The sequence below is a fragment of the Crocodylus siamensis genome, chromosome 3 (genome assembly GCF_052110815.1).
Source record: "Crocodylus siamensis isolate JL-2025a chromosome 3, ASM5211081v1, whole genome shotgun sequence".
NCBI classification, from domain to species: Eukaryota; Metazoa; Chordata; order Crocodylia; family Crocodylidae; genus Crocodylus; species Crocodylus siamensis.
Window position 1 is genome coordinate 98,072,752 of NC_143397.1, and position 21,820 is coordinate 98,094,571.

At 43.5% G+C, this 21,820-nt stretch overlaps 1 protein-coding gene across 6 annotated transcripts in view; it reads left to right on the plus strand.

The window, feature by feature from the left end:
• LPAR1 (lysophosphatidic acid receptor 1) overlaps nt 1-21,820 on the plus strand; it is a 123,519-nt gene that overhangs the window by 29,596 nt on the left and 72,103 nt on the right. For 4 of the 6 annotated variants that reach the window (XM_090038838.1, XM_090038836.1, XM_090038835.1 and 1 more), the window contains exon 2: nt 10,648-10,817. The exons of 1 other annotated variant lie outside the window; for it this stretch is intronic. In XM_090038838.1, the coding sequence (XP_089894964.1) occupies nt 10,758-10,817 (60 nt within the window). In that variant the 5' untranslated portion in view covers nt 10,648-10,757. The remainder of the gene's footprint in view (nt 1-10,647; nt 10,818-21,820) is intronic. One more of the 6 variants, XM_090038839.1, reaches the window with a different exon arrangement.

Consider the following 21,820-nt stretch of genomic DNA (forward strand, 5'->3'; position numbering starts at 1 on the left):
AAATCAAAGAGGAGGTTTTGGGGTGGGTGTTACTGCTTTAAACAATTTGCATGAAAAATGTTCTTGTGTTGGTCTTGTCTAATGGAAATTAATTACTCATAACTCTCTTAATCCAAATATCTGGAAATATTTCTATAAATTCATCCTATATTTTATGCCAGAAGATTGAATATTTGAGATTTTTTTTGATGATGGCTTCCCTAACTAAAATAATTGAAGACAGACAATTAGTGTAATCTATTTTCTTAGAAGGAGGGCTTAATATTAGGTGGTGGTTTTTAAGAAGTGCTATATTTTTGTGGTGCCTAGTAGTAACATCACAATATGTTGTGTTTGTAGTGGAAGAGACCTGTATCCATTTCTTCTTTTACTTCTATGTATTTTATTGAGACACTTGCTAGCATGTGGTAGCACCTGCACTAGCCAAATATTCCTGTAATAAAATACAAAAGAAAACTAATAGAAACCTTTACAATCAAATAAACAAGCACATATATGCAAGAGTTTCTTTGGGGTGGAGGTGGAGAAGAAGAGGAGAATGAGTGCATTTTGGGGATAATCACTCCCTGTGTGAGAGAGAGCTTCAAGCTTGGAAACAACGTTACATGTGGAGGGACAACCCCTGTGAGAGTCAGAGGAGTGGGAGCGGGTAGTGAAGGATGGAATATGGGAAGAATTTGTTTCTTTTCTTTTATAGAGGTAGTGAATGGGTTTGGGTAGGGTGTAGGGATGACATGATACTTGACTAGGTTAGAGTCAGAAGAGTGGGAGTGGGGTGAATTGCCTTTGAATTTTAGGATACTTTGGGGGAATTTGTAAATCTTTCTTATTTTAGTATTTTGTTCTGTGTGTGTATACCATTTTTAATTTTTTTTATTATAAGTTACCCTGACCCATTTTTTGGGAAAGGTGTCTTGTACATCTAATAAATAAAACACATTTTAGCTGCGCATTCTTTAAGGATATTTTCTGAAGGTATACTGGCATTTCTTCTAACTTTTTCAAATAACAGCAAAACTGACTCTATTTTTGTCCCTCTCTATGTTGCTGTGCTATTGTAGTTGTTTTGAATAAGGTAGCTGATTTTCTTAACTAACCCAATGCTTGATCTTCTATAATAAATGGGGCTTTCTAAATATTGTAATTGTATTATAGCCAAATAACATTGAGTAGAAATTAGACTCCTTCATACAGCAGAAGAAATTCCATAAGTAACATTACAATGTTGGTACAAACAAGTACAATATTGTACGTAAGAACAATATGGCACTTGCCTACTTCCCTTGCATATAGAAATTTCAGCTTAACTGGTGTGCTTATGGAAAAGATCATACCTGCATAGAGGAGTAATTATGTCGATGTTTGTATGATGGCTTCTGGTTCTGTATTTGGGTTATAGAACTGCTCATTAATTCTTGGCAGGATTTCAGTGATTACAAGCTGTCAGAACCTCATTTGTAAGAACCTGCCTGTGCCCTCTTTAATAAAAAATTATAATTTCTGCCACTGTCCATTTTTTGCTCTTGCAAATGTGTCCGTTTCCTATTTTTGCTTTCTGTAAAGATTTGGGGCTGAATCTGAACTCTGACTTTGCATCTATGTAGCTGTATCAGCTGAAATGAAGATGGTCCTGATTTTGTGCGGATGTGAAAACACAGTCTGCTGCTCATTTTTTCCTATATGCCTTGTTTTTTGCTTGTATAAATAGTGCTTGGTTTGTAATTTTCTCTAGTTATAGGCTTTTTTATGAGCTTGCTAATTCCCACCTGGAGCATGATAGAAAAATCTGTCAGAAGCTGCTTACTGTAACACCAGTGGCAGGTTCAGTGTCTGTGTGCTCCCCCTCTGCCCACTCTTGCTCTACCCTGTTTCATTTGTGAACTGGCCTGTATATTTTCATACACAGCAGTTTTCCTATATATTTGTCAGGTTTCAGTGTTCTCTAGTGCTTCCTAAACCTGCAGAGCATTGGGTGGATTAAAAGCTTCCCAATTTAAGATTTACTTTTTCCCTAGTGCTTTAAAAATGTATTGGATGACTACTGCCCAGGCTCTAGAAGCTGATATGACATACAAAGGGGAGGGGACTGTGAGAGTCTGGGAGGGGGTACTTTGGTGGGAAACTCAAAAATATTGCAAACCCCAGCTCCTGGAAGAGGAGAGCATGGAAAAATGGTGGGGGGGGGGCGTGATGGAGAGAAATTACTCCATCTAGTAATAGTTTAGAGGAGCAGCAGGCATGAGCTTTAGATCCATCTGAATAAGCCTATTCCATTATAGACAGGAATGTGCATACTGCTCTGACAACTTGATTTTACCAAGATGTTTTTTCCTGTTCAGCCCAAATGAATGGCTTAGTCCCTGTTTTTTGAAGGGGCCCCTTTAGGGACTGATCTAAATATTCTGTGGAAGAACTGTCATCAGAAATTGTGCTCTGTAACTTGTCCTGTGACCCTGTTTCCCTTTTCCTTTTACTTGTATTGCAGGGGCTTTGTAGGCCTGGCCTATTCGGTTATATATATGCATATGCATCCAGTAGTTTCTTTGTGTCTATGACTTTTGTATGGTATAAATATTAATCAGCCTTCTGTAGTTTGTACTGAACTATGTACCTTAGTAACCTCTAGTCTTTTATGAGGTATCTGAGCATCCTGAAACACGGAAGTGTATATGAGTTCACAGTTCATTCTTAAATGTGTAGTTTGTGGTCATTCTGTTCTTTGCCAGGAGTGGAGCTTTTAGAAAGCCCACTCTTCTGCCTGCGAAAGTTTTGCTCTCAAGGTTGACAGTTACATTGGAACGTAGTTGCTGCGGGAGGTGATGTGTCTACTCAGTCAGGTAACCCTTCAGGTAACTTGAGATTTTCTCTGTGGAATTTTCATGTGCGTACTGAAACCTGGCATTCAACAGCAAATCAAGAAGAAAGTTGATTACTGGGGTAAAGTGTGCTGAGGAAGTGGGGCGCTATGTTCTTAGCTACTTGAGGCTATTTTTTTGAGTTCAGCTGTTTCATGGTTGTGATACTTTTATGATTAAAAAAAAAAAATATGAAGGAACTCCAGCTGCAGATCAGAGTCCTGGTGCACTGTGCACATAAACATTGTTCACCTTGTGGACTGCACCTCTGTTGGCTTTCATTGGAAGATGGTGTTTCTTAACCCAACCAATGTTTTAGGTGTTACCTTATGCAATAGACTGAATAGGAAACTAAAAGTCGGGACCTTCCCATTGCTTATTTTGACTTGGTTTTAGCAGCTGTGAACTGGTCACTTTTTTCTGTGCATCTCTTGGGGCTGTCCAACTAGTGGCCTATGGGTCACATGCCACCCCTCTATGGGATTAACCTGTGGTTCCTGGACTCCTAGTCTGGGTCCTGTTCACCCCATCGCTCCAGCTGCTGCTCTCACTGGAGTCTCTGGGCTCCCCTCCCTCTTCCTGCTTCTGCTGCTGCCCCCACCCCGGCATGGTCTGCAGAGCCAAGGGACTCCACAGCTCAGTGGTTTCAGGGGTACCCAGGAAACCTGTGCAGCACGGTGCAGCGACATGGTAGAGCAAGAGAGGAGGCTATGTCATAGGAAGGCACATAGCATTGCATCTTGGATGCAGGGGCAGTTGTGTGGAGGCATCCACCATGCAGTGTGGTGGGGGGTTGAGGGGAGGTACATGTCATGGCATACAAGGTGCTATCATAGGGCAGCAGAAGAGCGCTGGCACAGTGCAGCCCCCTGGCCACTCAAAAACTGAAAAGCCCTGGTCTATCTTTTATCTGTTAAATGAGAAATAATCCTTGCCTATTTCCAAGAATAATTAATTTGCATGGTATAGTGATGACTTGTATATAACTTTAGCAAATGTTGTTATCTTTCCTAGAAACTGGGGCTACTTCTCCATCCCTATAGGAGATGGTTCCACCACAGATTTAAAAGTGGTATTTAGTTCATTGTGTAGAATGTGCTCTGTTGTTTTAGGAGATGGGGGGGCTATTATTCATAGATGCTAGGGTCCGAAGGCACCTCAATGGATCATTGAGTCTGACCCTCTGCCAGTAGCAAGAAAAAACCGCAAGGGCCTTGTTTATGTATTTGATCTTTTTTTTTTTTCCTTAACATCCAGATTCGGAGAGAGGGTTGTTGTTTGGTTTTCAGCCTTTGTCTTCATACAGTAAAGACAATTATTGTGTTGTGCCACAGCTAAATAACTTGCTTACTTAAGATGTAAACTTTAAGATACTTTCATGCTACAGAGGTGTGCAGTTTGGGCCTCCCATTTGTTATCATATTGGAGATACCTAGATGCTACTTTCCTGTACATTGATTGGATCCTAAGTTCAAAACATATGCCCACAGCTACTCTTAGATGGGTGAAGGGAGGAAACAAGAGACACACCTTGGCGTTCTTAATACAGATCACAGTTCAGCCAGATTCAAAAGGGATGTAGTATGCTAAGATCTTATTTTTTGAGTAGGACCTGAATTTTCTTGTAATACTTTTTGTTGCCGTAGAATTCTCCATGTCAGTGGAACTTTGTTAATCTTCATGGTATATATCCACACTAATAGGGATGCACCAATAGAGATTTTTGGGGCTGGTACTGATAGCTGTTTTCTGATACCAGCTCAAAAGCTTGAAGATCAGTGTCCAGCTGGTAAGTCTGTTGTGGTGGAAGGGAAGGGGGAAGGAAAGGAGTGTGGGGGGTGCAGATTAAGGCCCACACAGTGAAGGAGGGAGTGGGGCTGGAGCTGGCGCTACACAGCCAGGGCAGGGTGTGGGACAGAGCCACAAGTGGCTTGTTCAGGAGGTGTGGGGGGGCAGTTCCTGCTGCTGCACACACACTGGGAGGGCATGGAGGGCATGTGCCCCACAGATCTGCGTGGGGCAGAGCAGCTGCTGCTGGGTCTGGGGCCAGGGTTGTGTCAAACTCTTCCTGGCAGGGGCTGGGGCCGGGGCTGCGCTGGGCTCTTCCTGGCAGGGGCTGGACTGTATTTGGGGCAGGTGGCGGCAGCCCTTGGAGGGGTCTACAGCCACCCCAAAATTTGCCATAGCGCTCCCTGATCTCCCTCCCAGTGCCACTGCTGCCCACCCCAAGCACAGTCCTGGCACAGCCCTGGCCCCAGTGCACCCTGCCCCATGCAAATCTTGGGGCACATGCCCCCCCATGTCCTCCCAGTTGAGTGGTGGGAGCAGTGGCGGGAGTTGCCAAGCCGACACGAGCAGCTCCCGGATGAGCATTGCACTGTGGTGGGAGCCACTCCCCCCACCCATCTGGACCCGCCCCGCCCCAGATGGGCAACACCTGCCTCAGCCCCACTCCCTCCCTCCTTCACTGCGGGGGCCTTGACCTGCCCCTCCATACTCCTTCCCTTTCCACTCCCCGTCCACCACACTAGACTTACCAGCTGCATGCCACTCTCCAAGCTGCTGGGCTGTGCTCCTTGCTGCCTACATGCTGCACCGTGGCTGCGCACATGCACAGGCTACTTATCAACCAAATTAGCGACCATATCAGGCCAGTTTCTGAGACAGACAGTTTTCTTTATATCGGTGCTGACCCGATATCAGACCGATGTATCAGTGCACGTCTAATATTTTATAATTTCATCTCTCCCAAATTTATAATAGTGAAGCGCAGTGGTGAAGGGCTTTCTTTTATTTTTCAGAAAAAGTTAAAAAGTTTATTTATTTATTTATTTATTTAGAAACAGTACACCATGTGCCCCCAGGGGGAGGCACAGTGACTGCCCGCAGGCGGGCATGGCAGCAGGGAGCTCCTGCAGGCAGCCATGGCAGTGTCGGCAGTGAGGTGGGGTGGGGTGAGCGCTGACCAGTGATCAGTGACCACTCGCAGAGGCCGCCGGGAGTGGCAGCAATCGGTGACCGCCTGCAGATGCTGGTGGTGGTGGGGGGGGGGGTGAGTGGTGACCGTCCGCAGGTGCCACTGGCAGCACTTATCTCAGGATGTGTACCACCAATCTCAGGGGGTGCACATGCACCCTCTCCACATTGCCAATATGCATACCATAAAAAAAAGATCTTGGGTAATACTCCTGAGTCTCATATACAAACTAAACTTTTTGAATGAGAAGAGGGTAGGAAGGTCCTGTATCTTTGCTTGTTTGATTTGTTTGGTTGCTTATATGATACCCAGAAATGGCATCAGAATGACTCTTGTATCATTAGCATCCCTAAAATGCTAAAGCAGCTATTTTAGAGGCTTTAAGAACTTAGGTTTGCTCCTCAGCTCTTATTGTGCTAAATAATAGAAGAACAGCTCGCCACAAACCTGTCACTGGGTACACATGCAGTTACTGCGCGTGAATAAATTCCGGAGCTTATTACTCCTGAGTTTTTTTTTCTTCTGGGCATGCTGTTTGAACATGTGCCCAGGAGCAATGAACTACAGAGGAATCAACTCCAGAGTTTTATTCATGCAGAGTATGTGGAGCCTGGTTGGAGCAGCCCCGGGGATCAGCCTGCCAGCCTGGGACTGCTATGACTGGGCTGCACATGCTGTGGAGAGGCTGGCTGGGGCACAAGGGTGCTACAGTGTGGGGCTAGCCAGTAGGCAGCCCCCAGACTGTAGCACCCTTGTGCCCCAGGTAGCTGGGTCAGCATCTACACATGCACTGTTGCATACAAAAACACTCTGCAGCAGGGTAGTACTTGGTAGTACAGGATAGTACTACACGTATGCCTAATAGAGTCATGTGTATAGATGCTGAGATGTCTACAGCAGAGCAAATTAGCCTACTCTGCAGTAAATATCTCAGACACTCCCCCCCCATGTGCAAACGGGGTGTTTTGTTTTGGGAGGTCTGTTGTTTTTTTGGGGGGGCGGCAGCAGAGATTAAATAACGTGTCACTTTCCACTCAAAAAATAATTAATTGCTTCTTTTAATCTGCTTTCTCTTCTCCTGGCTAGATCCTGCAAGGTACCAAGCACTTCCATCTCCCAGTGCAAAGAATGGGAATTAAAGACACTTCATTATCTGTGAGAAGATTCTTGTCATCATTCAGGATTAGTTGAATAGTCTGCATATTGCTAGCGTGCAGCAGTTTTATGATCTGTCTCTAATGCTATTAATCAAAGTATCTATGGTCTGAAATAAATGAAGAACCTCATATTGATATGGACTGCTCCCAGGTCAAAGTTCTAGTACAGCCTTTTCAGTTTCTGGATGATGGTATTGTTGACACCCTCTGTTTTGCTGGTGATTTCTGAAAGAGTAATTTATTTAAAATCCGTCTCTTGCATAACTGTTAAACTTAGGTTTTGGACAGCCATACAAGTTAAGCCCTTCCCTCTTCCCGTGCATCAGCCGATCTCTAGAAACTGTTTTGTGTATACCCCAGTAAATAGAAGCCTAAAATGTGATAGTTTACCCCTGAATGAGGTATATTACCCTGGTTTAGTTTCTGCTTATTGTGGAATAAAGTGGATACATGGAACACAGGTACCATGGATCAGCTGATGCACAGTAATCCCCACTCGCTTTCTAACACTGTAATTTTGTTTTTCTGGCTGCATCCGTATTTGCTAAAATAAATGATCTGTGTAAGCTTTACAAGTGAAGGGAAATACATAGTGGCTGTACATTTAGGGATTTTATATTCACTCTGGTAGCTTCAATTTATTTGAAGAAACCTTTGAACAAATAATTACAGATGCCTTGTCTGTGTTATCCCCAGTTAAGCTTTAATAATATCTGAGGAATATTACATTTCTAATTGTGTCTTTATGGGTTAAGCTTTTTGTATACACGTTTCAGTGACTCAAACCAATTTAAAGATGAGTTTAGGTCCATCCCTCCTCCCCCCGTGCCTACTGACTTGGCATAGGGAGGAGACAAGGACAGCTTTTCATCTGGTAATTGGAGTTAGGTGAATACCTCTGTTGCAGTCCATTTGGTTCCCTGGAGACAACTAGCAGCAGAACACCTTGCTTGTGCTACTTGTCTTCAGGGAATGCCTGTGCTATGCGCCCGTTAGAACGCAGCAGGTTACCTTGTGTGAGTAGGGGAGGCTGGGGCCAGCACTGGGCAGCCAGAGTATAGCTCTGGCTGGCCTGGCTCTGGTTTTTTGTGGTGTGTGCTGCTGCCACGTGCACTGCCCTGTTTTTTTTTGTCATAGGCTTTTTTAACCCCAAGATCTCCCGGGGTCAAGAAACCCCCCTGCACCACAAAGTAGCAGCATGAGGAATGCCTGCATGCGCAGTGCATGATGCTACAGACGAGCCTGTTGTGCCACATACCACACGTTTGCGCTCATCTGGACATGGCCACTCTGTTTTGAAAAGAGATCAGGAGGTTTGAAGTGTTCTTGCTTTCCTCCAAAAGCTTTTTTGGAGAGGGACCTCCAGGTCATTTTTTGGGAGGAGTTGAACTAGAGAAGAGAATGCTTACTGAAAAGTTATATAAAGAAATTGGAAAAACTGAACCTTGTGCCTCGAAGATGGTGTAGTTAACTATACATGATGTAAGACATTCTGGGGTGTTTATATAACTGAAGCAATGATGATGCTTTATGAGGAGGAATAATTCCATAATAGCATGAAAAGACTGAATTAAAAAAAAACCAAAACAGCCATGACTGATTCAGAAAAGCATGTGGAGTACAGCTTTCCTACGTTACTTATCTGCTCCTACTTGGCACACTAAGTGTATCTTGGCTTTGAAGGAAATAAATTAAGGAGAGGAAAATGGTCTCAACCTAAGCGATTACACAACAGTCTGATAAGTGCCAATTAACTTTTCTTTGTATATCTGTTGGATGCTGTGTATAGTTAATAGGAACATTTTTCTGTAACTTCGCACAAGAAAGGCACTGCATGTGATGAAGTGAGCCGAGGCTCACAAAAGCTCATGCCTTACATCTCTGATTTAGTTAGTCTATATAATGTGAATCTACCCTGACTTCTGCAGTTCTAGATGCAGTCAGCATAAAGTCTCTGTAGAAATTTGAAGGCTGGGGACAGAAGTTACACATCAACCAATATAAGTGATCAGAAACTGGTTCAAATCTGTAACGCAACAGAAGTTTAGTGCACATAAACTGTTTCAAACTGGCTGAAACCAGTTTAAGATAAACCTGGATGGATGTAGCACCTCCCCAGCATCTTCCCCCCTCCCCCCACGACTTTGCAGGGTGGGCAGGCTAGCCTTGGCCCAAGCTGTCCACTGCAGCTGAGCAGGAAGGCTTGCTTTAGCACCCCTTAGCTTCTGGCCTGTGCCACTGCAAGCATGTGGGGCATTTCCACAATCAAAAATGAATGTCTGTTCACTTGCTTATCAGTTCAATCTATGCAGCATAGACTAACCTGTGAAGATTGAATTGATTCAGTCTCAGTCTTTTTGCCGAACTATACTTAGCATAAATGTTTGTCATGTCCACTCATATGCAGCAGGTGGTTGTAGGAGGTGGTAGTTTTTATGTGCGAGTACAATCGCTAAATGCCATTTACAAGAGGTAAGATTCTGGAATTTCTTAGACTATTTTCAGGTGACTTTTCATTCCTTTTTACTCTTTCAATTGTTCTTTGTACATAATAGGAGGGAAAATGTTTTTAGCATCATGGTATATAGACTTATTCTGGTTACGTTTAGGTGACTCAGTGGTAAAAGTACCACTGCAATGTGCACAGTGCCACCACTGTGATTACTATTTCTAGAGTTCTGTCAGTAACAAACTGTTGGTGGATTGGCAACAACAAAAGTCTATCCTATACACATCCAGAAAGAGGTCAGATTTTAATGTTTTATGAAAAGGGGTATTGTAAGTTTTGTCATATAACTGTTAAGCACATTTACTGTCCTCAAATAGAAACTCCATTGAAATATTTTCTATGCTTAATTCAGTGCAACAATGGAAAATATATGAGTGCTTTAGAATATCCATTGTACCAAGAGACAGTCTTTAGATTGGTTCTTTGTGCTTCCCCGAGGAGATCATAAACAGTTAAACCCCAAGACAAAGCTGATGGAAGGGATTTATTTTTATGTACAAAAGTGTTTTATTTTGGATTTAAGCGGTTAATAACAACACAAATGTAAAATGATTGCAAACTTAGAATTTTAGGGGAAAGATGTACTTCCTTGTATTCTCTGGGTTCTTTACCTTCAGTGTCTCTGAACTTAATTTCACTTTGTTTATTTTTGATGACAAGTGTCTTTCCTTCAGAAATGGGTATTGAGCAATAATGTTTTATGTATGGCATTTCAGCTTTTCTGAAAACCATGAAATTTTTAAAAAATTTAGCACATTCCTCAATATGCATGGATTCCTTTAAAATATTGAGCAGGTATTATGAGTTTAGCAGTAAAATCACATGGGAGAGCTACTAGTCATTCATTTTTCACTGTTGAAATTAAGTAACTCATTATTGTGTTTATTGATTATACACCATTGTCTTGTAATATTTAGGTAATATTTTGTAGAAAAAAAAATCTGTACTATTTACTCTTCATACATGCTCTTTGAAATGTCTCCTGTGAATCTTTTGTAATTGATCCAAATAATTGATCTTCTTTTTGTGCAAACTAAATTAATTGTAAGTGGGTCTTGAGGCAGTTTGGGGACCTTTTCCTGAGACGGGGTGATGCAATGCTCATGCAATTTTGTTTTTGCTCTGAAGAGCTTTTTACATTCTTTCTAGGAGCAAACGGCAGCATGACCAAGATCTGAATAGCCGTGTCAGTACATCAACCAGCAGTCTTTGAGTGTGAAGGAAGGGCTGAACAAATATCTCACATCTTCTGAGCTACCATGGAAGTCCCTTCAGATGAAGTGCTTTCCTCTATGATGTCTCATCCCCAGGTAATTGAGGTGAGTAGAACAATGTGAGACAAAAGATGTAGTTTATACTGTGTGGGAACTGTTTAAGGCAGTTTCCTTGATTGGTGGGTCTGGCTTCAAGTCATCAAAGCAATATCACTCAGAATACTGTATTAGGGATGCACTCAGCACTTGCTGAAGAATATCACTGCTCTTTGTAAGAAGACATTGTTAGATTTAAGTGTTAATAGCTACAGTATTTTATTAATAGATTCTTCTTCATGTTTATACAGATACCAAAACAAAATCAGAATATCAGTAGCATCAAAAGGCTCAAATCTGGATCAGTGCCCATGTTTGTTAGATGTGATGAATAAGCAATGGAAGCCTTGAGTAAGAGGCTGTCAGGAGAAATTTCAGGTTCACTGTTCTTAAACAGCTCTATTAAAAGTTTGGACCAGAAAGCTCAATGACATTATTGTAGGGATTTGAGTCCATTTGAGAAGTAAACTCACTTTCTGTCTCCAAATATTTTCTGCATATAGTTACTTCAAAGGATGCTATATGGCCTTTCAGCATCAAGCCCTGAACATTGGTTCTTTGTGTTTATTCAAGGACAGAAATTGTCACGAATGTATATTTAAATTTTAATGGGGACCAAGCTGGTATCCCAGAAAAGCATTTTGTATATGTGAAGTCCTGATGACTTCAATAGGATTTGATTGCATGTTTAAATTTTAATAACCTGCCTGCAGTTAAGTGCAAGCTTTCCTAGAGAGGGCTGCTGTACCTAATTAGGCTCTAAGTGAAGATATTTCTATCCAAACATTAGAACATTGCTTTTAATCTTGGTTGCTTTTGTTTGTTCAGCTGATGACAGTGAATCACCCATCAGTTTATGACAGCATGTATGCCATACATGAGTTGCTGAATATGGACGGTAACAGCCTCAGTACCTATAAAGTGACTGACTGTAAGTGGGTCACTTACCTTGCTTCCAGATACAGGCTGAAGGTTCTGGCTTCGCATTCTCTGGCCAGGTCTGTTCTTTTCAGAAACAGCTTTGTACCCACTGGGTGCATCTACATGTGCAATTAATGTGACCTGATAAACTCTGAAATATGCTGCTCCTGGGCACAACAGCACTTTGAACTAAGGTACAGCAGCCCTGGGCTGGCAGCAGGCTCAGAGGGTCAGCCCTGGGCTCTGGGTGGTGGCATTGGATAGTGAAGGGGCTGGCTAGGACACAAGAGTGCTGAAACTGTGTAGCTGATTCCCCTGAGCCTGCTGCCAGCTCAGGGCTGCTCTGTCCTGGCTTGAAGTGGTGCTGTCCCAGTTACCATCCATAAGTGCAGTTAAATGACTCTGCTGTTAGATAGTAATGTTCTTGACAGTACTATCTTATGGCGGAGTTAATTTACTGGTGCTCATGTAGACCAGGTGCTTTACTGTGGAGCTAATTAGTCAACTCCTAAGTAAAGTGCACATGTAGAATGCACCCACAGTCTAACCACAGCGTCAAAACAAACAAGCCAAAAATGGCCCATCCTTATTCATACACCAGGAGACAGCCAGTTTCAGCTTGGGGCTTCTTCCCAGCATAGCAGCCTGTCCTCCTCCAGCACTCTCTCTCCTGGAGTTTTTAAGTTTCCTGGTGGCTCCACCCTTATTAGTAGATTATCGCTTCTACCTGGCCCCCAGCCAGGCATACTATCAGCTGATGACTTCCTGAAACTGGCTTTCAAGCCCTTGAACGGCTGAGGACTTTAGAACTATTTTCAGAGCTGAACTTCTTAATAAAAGATTAATATATTAAATGAGACTTGTGATTTCAGTCCAGGAAGGAAAAGTGGCATGTTGGGGAAAACAGCAGTTTTTTACTGCACACAAGTATGATCTCTCAGTGCTGGTGACTGTTAAATGTCATCCTCTTTGCAGCACCGTTAAGCTCTGGGCAAACTTTTTGCCTGTCTTGCTACCTGTTGACTTCAGTGCACCCTTGTGGAACTGATTAGGGAATCAGGATTCTACTTAATGTATAAGGTGTAATGACTCTACACCAGCTAGTACGTAGCTGGTTAGACATTATCACAACAATCTTCAAATCCCTGAAGGGCAGTTACAAAGAGACTGGAGTTAGAGCATTCTCTGTGGCAGTAGGGAATTAGATAAGGAGCAATGATCTTCAATTGTAGTAAGGGACGTTTAGATTGGAGATTAGGAAGAACTTTCTTACTGTGAGAGTGGTTAAGGATTGGAACAGGCTACCTGGAGACGTGGTGGAATCTCCATCTTTGGACATCTTTAAGAGCAGGTTAGACAAACCCTTGACTGGGAATGATTTAGACAGAGATGATCCCAACTTGAACAGGAGGTTAGACTAGATAATGTCCTGACATACCTTTTAGCTCTACTTTTTCTACAAGTTTATGCTAATTTGGTTTATGGACAAATATGCATATTAGCCACTTACAAAAGCGGGGACCAGTGGCGGGAGGGGGAGAGTTAACTGTTACATCTTCAAGGTTTTGTTGTGCTACATTTGATACCACTTTAACCTTGAATAAAGCAATGTTAAAGTTGGAGTGGTTTTGCTACTTTTGTACCACTGCATAATCCCTTAGATATAATAACAGCTTGTACTGGTATCCTTTGATAACAGTACAATTGTCGCAACTGCCAGTACCTGGAATTTTTTTAATTGTTTCTCTCTGTGGGCTAACATAAGGCCTTTTTTCTAGTAAGTATGAACATAAAAACAAAATGGCTGGGGGGGGGGCATTGACTAGATTGGAACCAAGTAAAATAAAGCAAGAACCAGACTAAGTAGCCGTGGACTTTTGCTTTTGTGCCTTCTCTGTACCTTGAAAATCACAATACTTCACTAAAATATACATTATTCTGTCTACAGCAGTGGAGATGAAAAAATGTCTGGTGCAGAACTTCAGAAACTAACATTTTTAAAGGTTTTCTTTTCTTTTCTTAGAAATTGCCTTGCATACCTCCACCATGTTTTGTGAACATTAATTCACAAAAGCTATTTTGCTGCTTTTATTTAACACACTGCTTGTCAATGGAATTGGCTTACCTTGTGTTTAGTGCATAGAATTAGGAAATGTAAGGACAACATTAAATTTGCTCAGAAAAAAGCAAACAAACAAGAAACAACAAACCCTAGCCTATGCTATGGGATCCTCCACCCTGAGTTCCTCTGCAGTGACAGAACTCTTTTTTTAAAGCTGGCAGGGTAGCTCTGCCTTTGCTGAAGAGAATATCTTCTGCTGCTGCCCAACACATGTAAAAACTCCTGTGTCTTCATTCAACTGCCATGGTCCCCTCAAACTTCCGTGGGGTGGCACATCTGCTTGTTGGAGCTGTGCAAAGTCATGAGAAGGACATGGGTGTCCTGGCATCTTGGGGGTGTTTGCTGTAGTCTGCTGCCAAAACTTGGAGGCAGAGCAGTGATAGGTGAAGTTAAATTCTTCCTGCTTAGGGGTCCACGAGCATGGACTACTGTTTCTTTGTGGGGTTGCCTTGACATTAGTAGGACCGTGAGGGAAGGAGCTCCTGCTTGTATGTTCTTTTGCAGGATTAGGGCCTGTAACTGTGCTGGATGGGAGTTTCCTATAAAATAAAGCTCGTTGTATAGTCAACCGCATAAAATTATTGTTTGGACCAGGGAATTGGTGACTCTCAGAAATTTTAGAAATTTGGTTTAGTTTCCCAAAATGGATGACTGGACAGTTTTCAAAATAATTTGATAGTGTGGTACTATCATTGACTTCACACAGGTTTTAATAGTTTCATAAAGTCTCATAATAGTTTTATAAAGTCTTCAGAATTATCCAAACTTCTGCTCGCTTACCGTTCCACGTGACCACACTTCCTGCTCGCATACTTTTCCTTTCTAGCATCCAGTTACCACAGATAAAAAATTGTGATTAAATGCATAGATTTCAGGTGGGAGGTGTTCTTAATCAAATTTAGATTTGATGGGTAAGTGACAGTGTAGGAAGGTTTGCCAATATGAATCAGTTTACAGATCTGGTACAAAAGATACCTGTTCCAGAACTTTGTCCATTAAATAAATCCATTTCCAATAATGCATTTTTTATTTTTCCCTATATGTTTAAAATAATATATAGCTACATTCCACAGTTGGAACTAATTTTCTGTTTTCAAAATGGTGAACACACTTTCTGAAAGTGTCTTGTTAGAAGTAAAGAGCCAAGCAACAAAATAAGAACAAATTGATTCACAATTCTTCAATTTTAGAGGTTTGGATAGGAAGTTTTAGATATCAGTCTTTCCTGTCTCCCCCACACACCACCTCCTCAGCTGTGTTTTCCTCTACAGCTGCATGTATGCAAAAATACCATGAAGAAATAAGCTGTAGAAATAATTTTTTAGCTTAAGAGTGTAATGGGTGGAAGGTTAGAGCACTCTGCAGGAATCTGGAGAAGTATTGTAATGTGCCTAGAAGGCTATGTAGTTCACAAAAAGAAAATATTGCAAATGACCTTCCAGATAAGATGACTTATCCATAGAACAACTAGATGATTTTTTTTTAAAGATGTGAAGGGGTCAGGAAGAGAAGAAAAATATTATATTTTCCCCTCATGAGAATGTGGAAGCCAGTAAAAGCTTATCCATTCTGTTTACATGTGAAAGGTTTGAAAAAAGATATGTGCACTGAGACGGCTTCAAAGCATAAAAAAAGACCATCGTCCTTTTTTGTTTTTGTTTATTTTGAATTTTGCTTTTGCCAGCAAAGAGGGTTTTGCCAGCCAAAGCCACTTAGCGCTAGATGTAAGTGAATACATATAAATAAATAGCCTGCAATTGTTCTAAAGAGAAATTCAAAAGAGAGGGTTCATTATACTCTCCACTCATACATAAATGCCTACCAGAACAGTCTCCAAAAATTGCTGTTTCCATTTTTGAAATGGGATACATTTCTATTTCTCTTTCCCTTTGTTTCTTCCTAGGTTCAAGGAGACTTACTAATGCTAGCCTTAGAAAGCAAAATTTATTAAAAGTATAGTGATGGGTGATGTGGGTTTTCCATTCACTATGGGAAAAATATGGATTTTTCTTCTTTAAAGAGAAAAAATGCAGGAAATCATATGTTTCACCTTGCAAGCTGGCAGAGTTCCAGCCTGCAAGGGCCTGTTTAGAGATGGGGGGAGCGGGGCTCAGCAGGCACCACATGCGTGTGTGTGTAGATGCATACATGCAAGTGGCCAACAATGCAGCCAGGCAGAGGAGAGCAGCTCACCTTCAGGTGAGTCTATGGGAGGAGGTATAGGTGATGTGAGAAGGAGTTGGGGAGGGGGGTGCAGATTGAGGTGCCGAGGAGGTGTGTAGGGAAGCTGCAGTGCCTGGATGAGGGAGTGGGATGGAGCCAAGAGTGGCTCATCCGGGGGGGAGCTGGGTCCCCGCTGCTGCTGCTGCATGCATTCCTGGGGAGGGGGGAATGGGGGTGGGGCATGTTCCCCCCACCCCGATTTGTGTGCAGGGAGGGGGTGGCTGTAGGCTGCCTGTGGGACTCCCTGCCGCAGCCCCTTGCAGCCCAGAGGGTGGACTCAATACAGGAGGGCAGGAAGGCTCAGCACAGAGTTGTCCCCCACTTCTGCCAGGCAGGCAGGGGGTGCTTCACCAAGGCAGCACAGCTGGCATGGGGCTCCTGGTGGTGGTGGCAGCAACGAGACGCTCTGCCCTCTTGTGCCAGAGTCCCTTATGGGCTCAGCTCAGGTCAGCTCTTGCTAGGCCCCTGAGGGGGGAGCTGAGCTCTTTGCCCTGCTCCAGCTACAGCAGTTGCTGCCTCCTGTGTGCAGCAGCTGTATCTGGGGTACTGCTGGGATGGGCAGCAGGCTGTAGGCCGTGGCAGCTGGGTACTCCCTCCAGCAGGATGGGGGAGGCAGGGGAGCTATGGGTTGGGAGTGACAGGCACCAGCAAGGGATGGGGGACTGAGTTGGGAGTGTGGGGCACCAGTGGGGCTGGGGGCAGTAGGGTGGGAGTGAGGGGCACCTGCGGGGCTGTGGGGGCTGTGGCTTGGGAGTGAAAAGAAATGGCATGGGCAGGGCTGCTCAGCACCAGAAAGCTGCAGCTGGACCCATGTCCTGGTGAGCAAATGGGTCAAGGGGAGTTCTGTTTTTCTATGATGAACCAAAATCAAATACCAAAATATACAGGTTTTTAGTTTATTATTATGATTGAGACACTGGTTAGCTTTTAAATTCCTTTAAAATTGTAAATGCAGTTAAAGCTCTGTTATCCAGCACCCATGGGGAATGGGGGGTGCCAGTTAATCAAATATGCCAGTTATCTGAGAGGCGTCTTTACCTGTTCAGGCTGTTACCCCTCCCGCTGTGTCTGGCGCACCAGGGCTTTCACTCCCTGGTGTCAGTGTGCCGGGGGACAGGGGGGAGGGCCCTGCACAGGCTGCTTTGCCATGGGCTGTGGTCCACAAGGAAGAAGTGGGACTCGGTGAAACTGGAAGTGCCATGGTGGGACTTCCGGTTTCGCTTTTGCTGCATCGATCTGCATGCCGGTTAATAGAGCGTTCCAGATGGTAAAGTGCCGGATAACATAGCTTTTACTGTATATCAATTTTATTGTGTTCAACTAATACATACATACATACATAGTGACATTTCATTTTAATTGCAGAAAAACACAGATTTGGGGGTTTTTAATAGAGAATTTTGGAAATATCAGAGATTTTGCGATATTTAAGGAAAAAAAACCCAGGATCTTTACATCGGAAACCGGTCTATACCCATAACAGAAGAGAAGTTCAGTACACACAAACTGGTTAAAAAATGGCAGAACCCAGGCTAAGATTTGCCCCCCATACCAAAGGGCGAATGTGTGTTCTGCTCGCTGCCAATCTCAACTACACTAATTATGGGAAACTGCCTAACTTAGCACAATTATGCCTTGGGCTTTTTGGATGTCTGTACTTAGCCCTAAGGTTGGCTGGAGTTCTTTTGCCTCCACACTGCTTGTTTCTGAAGAACTATAGAAAGGTAGTGCCCAACTCCTCTTTGCTTGAAGCCAGTTTCTTTATAAAATACCGCTTGTTTCTAATGCTTAATCAAGAGCACTTGAGAGGGGCCTAATAGAGAATGGGGCAAGAGAGCTATTGCTTCTGTCATTTAGACAGCATTGTTTGCAAGATTGGGTTTGGTTCCCAGTTCCTGGATCCAGGAGAGCCAACTGTATAGCATTCCCACCCTCCCACCCCTTACAGGTGAGTAAACAGATTTAAATCATTATCCAAACAGATCTTTGGTGGTGTTAAAACAGTTGGTACGAGATAACAAAACAGAAGTGGTTCTGCAGGAATGGAAATGAACAACCTGTGATAAAACATCAGTTTACTTGGTTAGAGGCATTTTACAGGAGGAACTTAAACACGGGTGCGGCTTTTTCTTACTGCAGAAAATGAAATGGTCAGGCATTCAAAATAAATACCCACAGTTACAGAATAGAATAATGTCATGTCTGATGAACTTCTGCTTGGCTTGGCACAAATGGGTCACTGAGAGTGAGCCCATTTTTGTTACTATCACAGAAGAGGGGTGGATTCTGTTATATATTCCTTTGTATATCTTGCTTACACATACTTCATGAAAGCATTCATCAAAGCAAAGTAAAACCAGACTGATCAATGCTGGCTGCGTATGCAAAGGTCCAGCCTATTTCCAAGAAAAAAATATTTAGAGGAGTAAACATGGAGAAGGCATTATTTCCATTTTAAAAACTTGTTTTCCTGCCAGAAGCTAAAAGTCCTAGATTAATTAACATAATTATGAATAAACTTTTTGCTTACCTGTTACATTCTACCACATACTTAACCCCTGCATGTACACTCTGGATCAGGGCACACCCAATATACATACTCTACTTTTCACTCCAAAGCAAACCCCAGCCAGGGTGGATTTGATTGATTTAAAGCAAATAGATTTAAATCACTGGACAGGAAGCCTTGATTTAGTTGTTTTTTTTTTCTACAAAAAGTGCATTCTTGTTGTTTGATATAACTTGCATTAAAATATTCCCAGACAGGGTCTCTTTTATGGCCTGACAAGTCTGATGCTATGATAGGTTTTCCCTTCTACGACACCACTTCCTCACTAGATCTCAAATCAATGGAGAGGCTTTACTTGGTAAACTTATCTCTCAAGACTTCCAGAATATTCTGCTCAAAAATGTCCCTCTTGTTTCTGCTGCCCTTCCGTCCTTGCGTTTATTTCCAGACTCCTCCTCTTTGCCCAGATCTCCTCCACCCCAAGCAATCCTCTATTCATTTAACTTCTTGAAACTTTGCACTTTTAGAGAGAGGTGAGGGCTTGACTGTGTACACAAACTTGCAGAGACAATAGGGCTGACAGGTAGGTAATCAGGTCTGTTATCTCTCATCTCCATATACTGCAGTTAACAAGGATGTTATCTCTGGAGACACAAATCCACAGTTTGAGAACTGAAATTAAGTATCACAGAGATTCTTAATGGGGTCTTCTAGACTGAGCACTGAGTCCCATTGGGTAAAGTGGTTTTCTTTCATCTTTACGAACCTCTAGAGGGTCCTATGGGAACCCCATAAGATTGGACCCCTAATGTCCATGTTGTGACCTATTTATAAAACTTTTCTAAAAAGTTTACATGAATATAGTGTCTCAAATAGTATATAATTAGAAGTTACAATTCCTAATCCATGATGATATATTCGAGCTCTAACATATCTTATATTAAAACTATATATAGATTTATTTTTTAAAACAAAGCATCTTAAGAAAAAAGGTAAAAATATGATTAAATCAAAATCTGATTTAAAGAAAAAATCTGGGTTTGATCATAGAATCATAGAAGTAGGGTTGGAAGGGACCTTGTAGATCTTCAAGTTCGACCCCCTGCCTGGGCAGGAGAAAAACTGGGCTCAAATGACTCCAGCCAGGTTGGCATCAAGCCTCTTCTTAAAGACCCCCAGGGTAGGAGCCAGCACCACTTCCCTTGGGAGTTGGTTCCAGATCCTAGCCGCCCTAACTGTGAAGTAGTTCTTACGGATGTCTAATCTAAACCTACTCTCCAACAACTTATGGCCGTTATTCCTTGTTATGCCAGGGGTCGCTAGGGGAAACAAGGTCTCTCTCAAACCCTTCTGGTCCCCCCTAGTGAGTTTATAGATGGTCACCAGGTGCCCCCTCAGCCTTCTCTTGTGAAGGCTGATCAGGTTCAAGTCCCGTAGTCTCTCATTGTAGGGTCTCCCCTGTTGTCCCCGGATCATGCGGGTGATCCACTTCTGGACCCTCTCAATGTTGTCCACATCCCTCCTGAAGTGGGGCGCACAGAACTGGACACAGTACTCCAGCTGTGGCCTGACCACTGTTGCGTAGAGGGGGAGGATCACCTCGTTGGCCCTACTTGAGATGCATCTGTGGATGCACGACAAGGTCCAGTTAGCCCTGCCAACCGTGACCTCGTATTGTCAGCCCATGTTCATCTTGGAGTCAGTAATGACTCCAAGTTCCCTTTCTGCCTCTGTGCTCTCAAGAAGGGAGTTTCCCATCTTATAAGTGTGCTGTTGGTTACTACTACCCAAGCGTAGCACCCTGCACTTGTCAGTATTGAAACGCATCCTGTTTTTGTTAGCCCACCCCTGCAACCTATCCAAGTCTTGCTGCAGTCTTTCCCTCCCTACTAGCGTGCTCACCTCACCCCAAATTTTGGTATCATCAGCAAAATTAAACAGGTTGCTTTTCATCCCGTCGTCCAAATCGCTGATAAAGAAATTGAACAGCACAGGCCCAAGACTGAGCCCTGGGGGACTCCACTGCCCACTTCTCCCCAGGTCAAATATGACCTGTCCACCACCACCCTCTGAGTACAACCCTTCAGCCAATCTGCAATCCATCTGACTGTGTAAGCATCAATGCCACAGTTGCCTAGTTTTTTAATGAGGATGGGGTGGGAGATGGTGTCAAAGGCCTTGCTGAAGTCCAGAAAGACTACATCCACAGCGACACCTGCATCCAGTGCTTTTGTGACCTGATCATAAAAGGCAATCAGGTTGGTCTGACATGACCTACCCCTAATGAAACCGTGCTGGTTACCCTTGAGCATAATCCCTGAACTCGGCCCATCACAGATGTGCTCCTTGATGATCTTCTCAAAGTGTTTCCCTAGGATTGAGGTAAGACTGACGGGCCTGTAATTGCCTGGGTCCTCCCTCCTCCCTTTTTTAAAGATGGAGACCACGTTGGCCATCTTCCAATCATCTGGCACCTGGCCTGAGCACCGTGAGCGCTCGTAAAGCCGTGCAAAGGCCCTGCAATAACCCCCGCTAGCACCCTCAACACCCTGGGGTGGAGAGCATCTGGACCCGCTGATTTGAACATGTCCAGCTCCTCCAGAAGCTCTCTAAACTGGTCCTCCCCAACCTGAGGTCTGGAGGCATTCCCCTCGAGTCCGTCTTCAATCACAATGGAGAAGTCCCGGTCCCTGCCCAAGAAAACAGAGGTGAAGAATTGGTTAAAGAGGTCTGCTTTCTCCTCTGGTGCAACCACCAGATTGCCCAGAGAATCTTGCAGGGGCTGCACATTTCCCAGTGCCACGTTGATCCTCCCTATATATTCGAAAAAGGACTTTGTATTACCTCTGATCTTGGATGCTAGTCCTAGCTCTATGTCCGCCTTAGCTTTCCTGACAGCGCCCCTACAGGCCTGAGCAGAGGAAGTATACTCCTCTTTGGAGATAGCACCCCACCTTTTACTGGGTGTACGCTGCCTTTTTGGCAATCAGGCATTCCCAGACACCCTTAGTGAGCCAGGGGGGCTTACGGGCACTCCTGCCCCCCCTGCTTCTTGTTGGGGTGGTCACCCCTTGGGCCCTGAGTATCGTCTCCTTAAGAAACAACCACTCATCTTGGGCACTGAGTTCCCCTGCTCTTGAGAACCCCAGCGCCTCTCCCACTGATCTCAACTCGTTGAAGTTGGCCCTCTTGAAGTGGAGGGCTACCACCTTGCTGCAGCACCTTGACACCCTGCAC